At 38.4% G+C, this 13,575-nt stretch overlaps 1 protein-coding gene across 4 annotated transcripts in view; it reads left to right on the top strand.

Moving 5' to 3' along the window:
• Positions 1 to 13,575, top strand: part of FBXW7 (F-box and WD repeat domain containing 7) — a 185,306-nt gene that overhangs the window by 158,422 nt on the left and 13,309 nt on the right. For all 4 annotated transcript variants that reach the window (XM_069855709.1, XM_069855708.1, XM_069855710.1 and 1 more), the window contains 3 exons: positions 468 to 609; positions 7,980 to 8,114; positions 12,033 to 12,156. In XM_069855709.1, the coding sequence (XP_069711810.1) occupies positions 468 to 609; positions 7,980 to 8,114; positions 12,033 to 12,156 (401 nt within the window). The remainder of the gene's footprint in view (positions 1 to 467; positions 610 to 7,979; positions 8,115 to 12,032; positions 12,157 to 13,575) is intronic.

Genomic DNA, 13,575 nt, shown 5'->3' with positions numbered 1-13,575 from the left:
CCAAACATTAAGAGTGGTAGTAGGGTAGGGCCCTGGATGCACACTTTACACTTGCACTTCTTGCTGTATAGTTACCATAACAATTGTGATGTGATGTTACGCTGCTTCCCATCCTGTTTGAATTTACACCATTTTATGTTTTTTTTTTCCTGTCGTCAGCATCAGCCCTCCCACAAGCATTGCATTCACTTGTGAGAACTGGCCAGGGACGTTATTTCTTCTGAATGTGCTATTGTAGTGTTCAGTCACTGATGAATCTTTCAAAAGTAACTTAAATTTTATTTCTTATAAAATTGACTGATGCCTTGAGTGATCAGTAGAACAGTTTTTCATGTTATTACTTTTAAATTAAGTTTAAGCATGTAAGTGGTAGTTGCAACTTCTGTACTAGATTTTTTTTCTGCAATAGGCTTCTAGATTTTCCTTAATGTTTTACATGCGACTATCACTTTTTATTTGTATTGCAGTACTACGGGGCTGGTGCCATGCTCTGCCACACCTACAACTTTTGGGGACCTGAGGGCAGCCAATGGCCAGGGACAGCAACGTCGCCGCATTACATCTGTGCAGCCACCGACAGGCCTTCAGGAATGGCTGAAAATGTTTCAGGTAACCAGTGCTTAGAGAAATAAAAACCAGAAACAAAAGGCTGCTTCAGTAAAGACAGTCCTCTTTACACATCCCAGAGTGTCTCTGTCGTTTGTTTTGTGTACTGTTGCAAAAACAAATGGGCATCAGCTTTAAGGAATTGTTGTTCCCTGTTTCAGCTAGTTTCTGCAGAGATTCACAAGAAGTAACAGCTTTCTCTGGTATTTTAATAAAATAACTTTTCCTGTTTGATACTTTTGTATTTTCTGCAAAGCCTCCCACATGTAACAGCTGCCTCTGTGGCCTCAGGCTAACCTGAGACGTTTTTACTTGGAGTCTAGGAAGCATTAGTGCATGGTTTGCTGCAGTGCTGGTAGAGCACTGCATTCGTCACAAGCCTGGTGTCTTCTAAAAACAGAAAGAAAAGTTTAACAAAAACAGATTAAGAGGAAATTCAATGTGTATTTTTACTAATCCTTATGTACTGAACACGATGTCAGCCAGAATGTGCGTACACAACTGAATGGAGAAGGGAAAGAGTTTTTCTTCTTCTAATAGCCTTCAGCAAGGCCTAAAACCTAATCTGACAAAAGAGAAGGTGTTAGTGACGCTGGTATGTACCGTTTGCCTGGGTAGGAAGGGAAATCTGCGTGTTTGGTAGCACCCAAGCCAATATTTTGTATGTTAATACAGACACAACGTGGGGCGGGGATGTGCTCCTGTTCATAACCTTTATCATGGAACTCTCTTTACTGTATGTTTTTGCTCTGTATTTCTGTATTTTTAAGAAGCAGAGATGAGTCCTAGTCATTGATTTGAAAAAGGGAAATATTATGTCTTCCTATCTTGATTAATTGACTGTTACTTCTAAAAACATTTTCAAAAGCAGTAACTAACTAACACAGGCATTGTTTCAGCTGCTGTAACAGGCAAAGGTAGAAGAGCAATATTGTAGATGCAGTAGCGAGCATGCAATTTTGCAGGCAGAAGTGTGCTTTTGGCTTGATTCATGCTGCCACGTTAATACCATTGATCTCAATCACTGTCAGTTCTGACCATTAAAATAATAATGTGGAACTCCTTCCCTCTTTATTTTTACACATATAAATTATGAAATTGCTTAAAACAGTGGAAGTTTGGGATTAAGATATTCTTTTGCACATCATTCAGTTTCTTAAAAATATTCAGATTTAATTATTATGGTGTGTCTTTTGAGACTGTTCTTGGAAAGATGTTTTTTTTAACCCGTAAGAATCATATTTGAATGGTACTTTGTATATAGGATAATGAATACTACATCGTGGTTTAACTTTTTGTAATGTTAAAGCCTTTGTACTAACAAAGCTGTTTTGTTATCTACATCGTACAATGTGTGTTTTCTCACATAAGATTACTAGTTATCAAGAGTTACATGTTCTAAAAACAAAGATTACGAAAGGCTGAAACGTTTGGGAGTGTGATGCCAATATGCTTGACAGTAAAAGCAACACTATCTGCTGTTTGGTCGGGATAAGGAAAAAGGTCTGTAAACCCATGGAAATTTTGCCTACAGTTAAGTTGTTACTGATTTAGGGTTCCAAATTTGGGGTTAGCAATGTAGAAACCATTCTTTAGTAAATATATGATTAGCTACTTTATACTTTTCAAAATAATTTACTGCGGTACTAAATTCCTAAGTGCTGATCTATACTCCTGAGAGACGGAGGGTCTCTCTCATAACTGGAGATCATTGAGTAGGATTTATCAATCACTTCTGTTGCTGGTAGTTTTGCTGGTAGTTTTTATTGTATTCGCAAAAGGGAGTCCCTTATTTTAGAACCAAAAGCTTGCAAAGTCATGTAGCTGTATCTCAGTGTTGTGTCTCCTTGGCTAATGCCAAGGCACCTTATTCTCTGTGTGCTTGTTGTCCATGTGAATTTTATGAACAGGTCAAGTCTTAAACAGTCAAATGATAAAAGCACATTCTGAAAGTAAGGAGAGCTAGCTCTGTCTAAAGGGCAGAATTCAAGGGCACATGTAGCATCATTCCTGCAATACACAGTTTGTCCTGTACGGAAACAGGACAGCTTTCTTCTGTATGTACTGTATGCCTCCTAGGCCTGCTTAATAGGACTGCCTTATTTTATATGAAAATATATTTCCAATTAGTTTTACAGTTAAATTTCCAGGGGCATGTTAGCTGGACGTAAACACTGTTTCAAGGCAGAACTGTCCTTTGGCATGGAAGCTGGCAGTAACAAGTGGCACTCGGTTGTTTTGAGTTCTCTCACCTGAACATTGACTTTCAGTCTTTCTCCTATGTTATCTTTGCAAATTAAAAAGCAGATTAAGACCACTTTTCCAATATTAAGAAAACTTAAGATAGCCTTTAGGGTTTTTTTTTAAAGTTTATTTTTTATGGTATTGCTGCTGTTATGTTTTATAGTTGATCCAAGGCTTTTATTTTGACAATGACGAAAAACTAATGCAGAAAGGAGAAAGGGTTGGAAGTGTACTTGCGTTTCCCCTCTAAAAATGAAGGTGTATATCAATTTCCACGAAGAATTAGTCTGGAAAGAAAAATAGAAGAGCATTGTAATAGGTTCAGACCATTTAATTTCTTAAAGACCTTATTTTTTCTGTTTTGCGGTGGCTCTTGGCTTCAGGTTTTTTTGGTATCCACTGTAAGATTTTTAAAACCCAATGCCCAAGTGTATCTTTACAAGATATTTTTCTTTTATAAGATGTTTTATTTTATTTGAAGCAGGATATATTTTTTAAGTCACCAAATCACTTGCCATAAGGGGGAAAAAAATGAGCTTCGTGCTAAGTTCAGCCAGAGATGGTGCTGCTTCAAGAATTATTGAGTTTTCTCTCTTTCTCTCTCTTCATTCTTCCTACTTAATCATTTTCTTGGAATATTGATGTTGAAATGTTGTTCTCTACACAGCAAGTATAGGCAATTGCTTTGAATAACTAGTGAAAACTATTATTTTACCTGAAATTGGAAGCATTTTTTTCTCATCAGTTTAGATATGGTCCAAACTACTTTCGCATTCTCCATTTCTTATTCTTCTGGTGATGCTCATTAATGCATAAATGCGCGACTGAGCAGTCCACCCCAAGTCAAGCCAGTGGTAAAGATGGTGTCATGACCAGCACTGCAGTATTTTCTGCTCTGTCTTGTGGTGGGACTAGGCCAAGGATCTGGTGTTTCTGTACAACCCCTACACGCAGAATGGGAGAGATCTGCACCACGACTACGTGCCCACCCCTGTTTGCATATATCACCACTATCGAGGTGGATGAGGGGGAACGGGTATAAACTGGAGAGGGGCAGATTTAGATTAGACATTAAGAAGAATTTCTTCACCATGAGAGTAGTGAGACACTGGAACAGGTTACCAAGGAATGTTGTGGATGCCCAATTCCTGCAGGTTTTTAAGGCCAGTTTGGATGGGGACTTGGGTAATGTGGTGTAGTGGGATATCCCTGCCCATGGCAGGGGAGTTGGAACTGTATGATCTTTAAGGTCCCTTCCAGCCCTAACTATTCTATGATTCTATCAGTTTGTTTCAGAGGAATTGTGCAGACTTTCAGCAGGTCTCCTGATCAGCCCTGCTTATTTCACATTGGTTTGGATCTCAGGGCAGTTCTGATACAAACAACTTCTTTCAGAAGAAACTCTACTTTGTCTGACCCACAGCAGGGACATAAAGGTCTGAGCTCCTCTGCAGACAGGTTCATGTTCCATGTGGTGCGGATGTCCAGCCCAGGGGGCCAGGCTGGGTCTTAGAGATGGGTTAATGTGGGAGCTTCAGCACCAACTGCTCCTGAACCCCTCCTGCTATGACAAACTGCTTGCTGATGTGGACACTTTTTCTTGCAGTGGATTTTGCTTTTGTACTATTTTTATCCAGACCAAGATACCTTTGAGGTGGAGGATGACAGGGATCTCAGTAACTGATGCAAGAGTTAGACAGAAGCAAGAACCAGAAGGTCCTTTTCTGCAGGTCACTGTAACGAGAGTTCTCCATTCAAAGAATTCAGTGATAGACAACAGTACCCTGAAATTAAACTATTTCATATTGGTGTCCTAAATATACCTGTTAAAAGAAAAAGGACCTAATTGCTTCAAACTGTGATTGTACACATTGGAGCTGTCAGATAAGAGCTGTGCAATAGAAAAGCATAGATCATTGAAGAGCAGAGGGTACAGAAACAGAAGATGGTAAAAGATAGGTTGCAGGTCAAACAGGAGGAGGTGGATGTTGTAGAAGCTGCAAAGCTGTCGTTTATATTGATTATAAAGCTGGTTTGCATGTCTGTGAAAGACAGACATGTAAACATAACAGCCAAGGAGAAAACGAAGGGATAGTTTTCAGGAAGGTAGTGGCATGGTTACAGCAACTGCATCACTGAATGAGGAAATGATACGAACCAGCCAAAAGGCCTCTCTGTGGAAATGGGAAGGAAGAGAGGGGATATTTGTTTAGGAATCTCAGATCATTCAAAGAGCAATATCAGCAGTCCCTGCTTTCCAAGGGGTATGTGCTTGAATCCTGAAACTGACTTTTCCAGGGGAACCCTTGCTAGTAATAAAAGCTTTATTTTACTTTTATGTTAATACTAAACTTAAATTTTAAAGATAAGGAAAACCAGTTAAACAAATGCATTTTAAAACTTAAGTATATCCTATACAAGGATCTTCAGTTTGAAAAGGAATCACCTGGTAGAAATCCAAGGTATCTAGATGCTATACGACATCTCAGAAGTCTCAGTCATCTACACTGTCTGAAAAGTTGCAAACTGTTTAGTGCACAACTGCTTTTTTTTCTCTTCTGCAATATTTGTTCACTGTTGTTTCTCATCAAAGCCACAAGTTGATTCCATCCTCTCTCTGATCAATGTGCTATGTGCATTTTTGTAACAAATGGATCAAACTATGGGGCCCAGAAACACTAATTTACTAGTCTTGCCTTTGTTAAACGGTTGTGTTTGTCTGGCAAGGCTTCATCCCAATTTTCCTTGCCAAACGTTTCCCTCAGAGACCCCTTTATTGGCTGTAGCTGGAGGTTTGTTTGCTTAAGTGAAAGACTAAGGGGACAGCGCCCTGGAGAAAACATTTTGTAGCAGCTGATTGCTTAAGAAGAGCCTTAGGAAGCTGCCGATAGCCACCCTCTAACAATGAGTGGACGAATGAAAGAAGAGTGCTGCTTTTATTTATCAGCATATTTTTCCCATTCTTGAATCTTTTCTGTTCAATTCTATTGTATTTCAAACCCAGAAATGTCTAAGTGTAAAAGACTTACAGATTGAGGTAGTGTACAGTGTAATTATTAATATCATGTACATAACTGCTAGCAATGTTTGCCATAGCAAAAACCAATGCTTTTCTGGTTGAGTTGTTCTAATTTAATAAATGTAGCTGTTTATAAATTAAGGGTAGACTGACCTTGGAAATTTACGTAAGGAAGTAGCACAAGTATTACTTTCCCCTTTTTTTAATTCTCCTAAATTCAAACACGCTGACAGATGAGATTAAAGATTGCAGATGTTTGTACCTAACACCAGCTAAGCTCAGGTTAGTGAAACAAGCAGTGGTTGGGAAGTTGGTGAGATAAACAGTTCTGCAGTGCATGATTTATTGAGAACTGCACTCTGATGCAAATGTTTCTATTGAAAGAAATTTATAATAAAAGCTGTTTATAACAGCACTTCTGCAATTTATGCCAAGACATTCTTATTTCTTTTTAATATTCCGAGGTATTGGATATGAGACACAGAAATCCTTGCTTCATATGGTGACAGACTACATACACGCCTAAGGATGGGAGGATATTTTTTTCCAGCTTAGACCATCTTACCAATTGCCAACAGTGTCTTGAAAAGTGCTTCCTTCGCCTCCTCTGTTAGGGCAGACTGTCCACTGTCTGCCATCCATTTGCTGTAGAGCAAGAGCATGGAACTGGGGTGAACAGGCTACTACATGCTGCCTGCTTTCTCACCACTGCCCCAGCAGGTCCACAGTGCAGAATTAAGGCAGCTCGAAGCTGCTTGCTCTGCCCTGATGGAATGGGGTCACCTGAAAGTCAGATTGGTTGTCATGCGGGTAAATTATACTTTTCTTGACATTCTAAGTATTTTGACATTTTAATTAGGGAGAAATGATGCAACATGATGATTTTTCTATGTTGAGTGAAGCAGGGTATTTATCTGCTTTGCATTTGCATTCAAAAATTCCACCTTCTTCACTTGCTTCATTGTTCTATAGAAATGTCACAATATAGAATACAAACACTGTAGTATTGCAGAGACCAGAGTTAATTGTTAGAGTCAAATGTAGAAAACAGAAATTTAGAGTATGAGTGATAGAGGCCTGGAGATCCATGGCAGATTATTATAGAAATCTTACTTGTAAATGTCACTCTAGAATACATTCAAGAATGTGAGAGTGAATCTGCTCTCAGAAACTGATGTCTCATTTTCTCTCCTCTCTAAGGCTTTATTCATGCTCTAATTCTGTTGCTAAATCAGTTAGCAGTGGCTGTTGTTTTTTCCTGTAGAAATTATTTTTTTCTTTAAATTGTTTTCACATAAGAAATCGAAACTCTTTGATGGGCACAGATGATTTTAAGACGTGCTTTTCAGATGTAGAGTATATTCAGTTATTAATTTTTTTACTACAAATGGTGCTGCTGCTAATCTGCTGTGCTCTCAGATGAGTGCTGTGTTAAAATCTTCAGGTTTTATGATGCCCGTTAGTGAAAATTTGAATTAAGAAAATTACCAATCAAAATTCCCTGTTTATTCAAGCATAAATTGATAGTTAAAAAATATACATTGGTTTATAGCCAGGATTCTGAAATTACAGCGTTGTCACTTAGGGACATACCGTAGTAATGAGAAGACAGTAAGGTAGTGTAATTTTGGAGAAAGTTTATTTTCTTTCCTATCGTTTCATTTGAAGTTTTTGGTCTGCTGGATGGACAGTAGAGGTTAAAAAGTATTGTCTCACTTCAATGCACAGTGGAGAAAGATGAAGAGAGAGCGTGTTCTGTTGCAACCCCTTCATTGTCAATAATATATGTGTAGATTTCATCAACTTCAAAAGAAGCTTAATTATTATGATTAAATATTATTATGTATTTAATTGCTAATCTGTACGTGTGTGTGTATACAAATCCTTTCTTAGCTTATGAATCAATGTAGCAGTTTTCAATATTTTGAGTTGTTTAACTTTTCATTTTTGTGTAATTAACATGAGCATTTATCTTGCTGGCTTTTTATATGCTCTTTAGGAGGTTGTATAGAGCTCGACAGGGAAACTTAACTTGTTTTTTTGGCGCTTATGAATATAAACCAAACTAATATATTAAACTGACCTTATTATTTCTTTTCTTTCCTTGCAGAGCTGGAGTGGACCAGAGAAATTACTTGCTTTAGATGAACTGATTGATAGCTGTGAACCAACACAAGTAAAACACATGATGCAAGTGATAGAGCCCCAGTTTCAAAGAGACTTCATTTCTTTGCTCCCAAAAGAGGTGAGAAATACAAGTTAATACTGGATTATATAGTGCATTAGCTACCACCCTTTAAAAACTTCTGTGCCGATTATGGTGTTCTATTTTGCCAACCTGCTGATGTAAATTGTTATTAGAGGTCCACAGTCTGGTACGCTGCCATAGCGTGGCACCTGTAATTCCAGATGAATGTGGTGGTGCTTTTTTTTTTTTTTTTGAGAACTAATTCTATTAGGGCGCACACACACACAAATGTAATTGTAGCAAACACAAGTTTGTTACAATTATTAAATCAGTATATTTTATTTCCTGTAGAAATGGTGCATCTGACTTTGGTTGATCTTAGGGAATTGGATTTTTTTTGTTATTTGGAGGTGTGAGGTTGTCTATTTTGTTTTGCCAGCTCTAATACATGTTGGGTTTTCCATGTGAAAATTTTCATGAGGGGTTAAGTCTTTATAAGTCTTGAGCTACTAACACGATGCAAAGCAAGTTCTTAAAAGATATTCTGTTGCTAGTATTTGGTTGCCGTGTTAAATGTGAACTTATTACCTGATGACTGTTGTAACCTCTGTTTCTTGACATTTCGTCTGGTGTATTGCTTTTGGATACCTAGATGTACAAGACCCTTTTTCTCTTTTATATACTGTCATATCTTCACGAGTCTAGAAGTGTCACAGCCTTCCTTTGCGGGTTAGCCTTTGTAAAGGTTGGAAGCAATTTATGTAACCAGTACTGGTGCACACAGAAGCACTTCCCGTGGCAGCCTCCTTCATAAATGGAAAGGACATCAGGGGAGGAATTCAGTAAGGCCTCATGTGGCGGCTGCCCAAAAGCAGCCTTAGTCCAGAGGTGCAGAGGAAGACAGCAAGACTTTTATAGTTTGGGAAGATAGAAGATACTTTGCCACTTCTACACCTGTTAAATCTGGAAAGTTAATGCAGAATTGGTAAAAATAATTCACAGCTTACTTGTATTTGCATGACTTAGTGGCGAAACTAATCCAAGTGCAACCAGTGATCTACTTACGCTGTTACTAATGGTCATGTTATTACTTCAGTTCTGGTAGTTTCTTCACCGAAAAGATATGCGATTTAGCTGTAGACCTTCTCAAGGTGTTTCTTGACTCCATTGTATGATACTTGTGTTTACTTTGTTTAATATATTTTTAATGTTTATTCTTGCCTCTTGAAACCAGAATATTGTCAATATTGATTGGCTTCTTGAAAGGCTTTCACCAGTGAAGCCGACTTAATTTTTGCTTCCTTACCCCCAGTCACTGTCACCAAAATTAACCAAGTTAAACAGAAGCCCCATCAAGGTGATTCCACCATCTCCTCTCCTTTTTGAAGATCTTCCTTCTCCTAAGCGATGCTGCCTCCAGGTACTTACCCTGGCTGCAGTAGGAAGTAACAAAATGAGGCATGGGGGCAAGAATAAGTTGTTAGGGTCAGTAATTTTGTAAACAGGCTTCCCTATCAAAGTCAGCATCCTGTGTAAACACCCTCTTTTGAGTTGTCATTCTGCATTAACATCTGTAGTTATCTCCAGTGCTGTTGGATGTGATACAGTGATTTTATTACCTAACCAGAACAAAAAAGTGATTTGGACAGGAGGGCTCCTCTTCAAAAATGTTTTCAGCAATGCAAAGACAGTAACTTAATAGCTGAATAACCAAGAAAACATTTGCTTTTCTTCTGAGGAAACATGTGATCAAACAGTTAATCTGAAATTAGTACTCCTGTTTTCTTGCTGAGACTTTAGAAATAATTATTGAAATTACTTGTTCTTGAAAACCCGATCTAGAAACCAACAGGTGAGTTTTGCTGAAATTAGCCAGAGAAATTTTGTTGCATGTGAGTGAAGGATAAGGCAAGAATCTAGTTAATGTTGGGTGTTATTAACACTGCAGTAGTGAGTAGTCATAGTTGAGTCAAAGGTCAGATCTTTGCTACCTGAAATTCTCCTACAACTAGATCCTTGAGCTAAGAGAAGGGGACATCAGCTTTTACGTACTGCTAATCTTAAAAGTCAGCTGTAGGCTGTGTTGACCCTTGATGACTGTTTAGATAAATATAGTCTAAAATAAATGTCACCCATACGTAACCTGTTTCAGAATCAGTTGGCTCGCAGGTTTTAATTAACACAATCTTAGCAAGCGTCCATATCTGTGTAGACAGTACAAGTGATATTTAAACAAACTGCCGTCAGCTGAGGAGAGTCCAGCTAAAATGGAAAGGATCTCTTTCATGTTTGAGTCTTGCTGCGTGCAGGACTATCATCTGATTTGTGTTAAGGAACAGCATTTCTTGAACAATTTTACATACCAGAAATTAAGACAGAAATCCTAAAAGGATGAGTACAGTTGTTGCTCTTGTAATAGAGCCTTACACCGTATCGTAAATGCTGCCTCACTGGGTAGGGCAGGAAGGATGATTCCTCAGCTTTATGGGCTAGGGTGCATACGAGATCTAATGCATAACTTAAGACACAGGTTCCTCAAATGTGGAGTCCTACGTGCTCAACGTGAGCTGCAGGTGATGGCTTGCAAACAAGGTGTGTGTGCAGTCAAAATGCAAACAGTTCTGGCATGCTGATTTCTTATTTCTTGCTCAGTCACTGGCTGGTCTAGATTACTGAAGGTAAATGTTTCTCACATAATAAGGTCAATAAAATCTGCTGAGGTCAACAGCCTATGGTTATGACTTCCTTACTGAATTTCAGTCTGTGCTACTTTGAGGGGCAGAGTCTATTTATATACATCATAACTCCAGCTAAAAATTAAATAAAAAATCCTAAACACAAAAAGATGTCAAGCGGAACTAAAAGTGGATGTTCTGATTTCCTTGACAACTTTTGCATCCTGTTAGTTCCTGACAAAGACCTCACTGCTTCCAGCATGTAAGTAGTTTTCTGCATCACTTCCCATTGATATTGTTCTTTCTGCAGAGTTTTTAGCCATCAAAGGGACTTTTCTGCCTCTTAGACTTCTGTTTTCCATGAGTGAGGAGATGTGTCGTTACTGCCAAGTAGAAAAGCTGTACTTGGTCACCATACCCTTAAGGATAGCTGTCTCTTTATTTTGGATTGTGCTTTTGATGCTTCTGTTCGTTTCTTAAGACTTTGATATATCTGAAGATATTTATGGAGATTGGGGTGTTTATTGTGATCATATGGCTTAGCTCAGCCTGCTGAGGTCTGACTTCTCACTGTAACCTTTAACTTTGTCACATGGAAAAGTTCATCTCCTGTTTATCTTCTGGTGCTTATTGGGATTCCCCATATGTTTTTGGTAACATAATGTGTTGAGTGTTAAAGTAACATCTCTCAATCCTTCCCAGTCCATAGAACATCCTGTAACACTGCTTAGGAGTACGTTTGCATTCTAATCAGAAAATGAGCGATATGTATGCCACATTTCCTGCAGCTGCCAAGTGCTTTTGAACTCAAGTGCGCGTAGCATTTACTTTTTCAGTATTTAGGCTTACTGAGTGATGTTGCTCGTCACAACATACTTCTCTTTGCTTGCATGGTGACTGTTGTGTTTTCTAGTTAAATTCTCAAAATAACTTTCGGCATAGTTGTTAGCTAAAATAACAGACACATAATTATTTTAGTTATAATCTTGTTAATGGTTCAGAGTAATGTTGATTACATTTTAAGAAAAAAAGATAATAGTGATTTCAGCTGACATTTACTCTCTTGCCAATACAGGAATCATTTCTGATGTGATCTTGTTTGGATTTAGTTACTTAAGATAGTTGTTATACTTCCACATGCCCACTAGAATAAACTGTAACTCTGTGAAGTTTCTGAGATTGTTTAATGATGTATTGTTTCAATTTTCTGTATTTCATCCCCTGATGTGTGATAATACTTTGAGTTACTTCATTCTTCCTTTCAAAAGCAATGCAGAGAATACACTTCCTCTTTTTACAGCTGGCACTGTATGTGCTGTCATTCCTGGAACCCAGGGACCTTCTGCAGGCAGCCCAGACATGCCGTTACTGGAGAATTCTGGCTGAAGATAATCTTCTCTGGAGAGAGAAATGCAAAGAGGAGGGTAAGACTGAGCAAAAAGATGGATGTAATGGTCAAAGTGTTGCTGTTGTTAAAATTGCGGTTCATTTACATAATAAGCTTAAAGTTTTAAAGGCAATTCAAGTGACTTTAAATTTACTGCTAGTGTTGCTTTGAGGTATGTGGTACATATCTGTTGAGTAAGAAGCAGAAATAATCCATGGAGTACATAAACTGAAACTGGAGTTAGGTTTTAACATCTTATTTATAAAGTATACTAGGTGTGTGTTCTTAAAATACAAATCAAGAAGATACAGTAGTTCAGCATTAGTATCAGTGGGCAACAAAAGGCTTTCAGAAAAGCAGCCACATATTTGAGCACATCACGAACGTAAGCTTGTACTTTTAAGGGGACTTACACGAACAAGGAGTTTGTTCTGGGGTGCAGAGCAGATGCATATGATCTTAGAGCAGTATTGTTCTTGGAGACAGGCAAAAAGCAGGACTTCTCCAGGCTGTCTCAGAGTATGGAGACAAGAACTTGTGAGACATCAGTGCAAAGGCTTTAAAAACACACGGCAGTGTGAATGTAGCTGGCTATTTGTAAAGGCGCCTAAATTAGTTTTCTTTTCCAGTGGAAACCAGGTGTCTAACCTCTTAAATATTTTTTAAGATTATTCTTTTACAAATTTATCAGTGAAAATGCATTAAGAGGACAGAATGAGTACAGAGGAGAAGATTGAGAGGAAAATGTGCCTACATTTGTGAGCTTAGGAGCAAAAGTAAATGTGACCAGGCATGAGAGCGCATACAAACAAAACAATATTGTAGACTGATTACACTTAGTGAAGTGCTCTGTGATATGAAGGAGCAGTTAATTCAAGACTTACAGATAGACATGCCAGAGAAGGGCTTAAAGCAGAAGAGTGAAATCCACATACTGGCAAGAGACAAGACTCTTGCTCGCAATGAGGTGCAGTGGAGATAGGAGCTGCGTAGAAAAAAACAAGAGATCACTAATATCTAGAGTCATGGTGAACTTAAATGTAATGAAGATGGGTGACCAGAGAGGAGAACCACAGACAGAAAGGTTCATGTTTTAAAGGGTTTCAAAATGAGCATATAAATGGTTATGGAGTTTTTTGGGGCGATACCCATTTATAAAAGGCAGTATTTTGCCGTGTTGCCTCAGAAAGGGGGATTCAGAACCAAGCTAGTAGCTTGCCAGCAAGGAATGATGAACTAAAGCATTTCCAGCCACAATTGCAGTAATGATTATGCTTAAATGACAAAGAAAGATGTAGTTTGAAGAGCTGAGGAGCAGGGTGGTGCCAGTGACACATAATGCAAATCTTGGCATGCGGGAAGGTGTTACGTCAATGCAGTATTTAATGTCTGCGGTCACTGTAAAGATTTGAGAGGGAGAGAAATTATTGTCTTAAGGATGGCCTCATCTCTCCCT

Source organism: Phaenicophaeus curvirostris, chromosome 4 (genome assembly GCF_032191515.1).
Source record: "Phaenicophaeus curvirostris isolate KB17595 chromosome 4, BPBGC_Pcur_1.0, whole genome shotgun sequence".
In the NCBI taxonomy this organism is placed as follows: Eukaryota; Metazoa; Chordata; class Aves; order Cuculiformes; family Cuculidae; genus Phaenicophaeus; species Phaenicophaeus curvirostris.
Note: the sequence above shows the minus strand (reverse complement) of the source record. Positions and strands in the feature narration are given on the sequence as shown.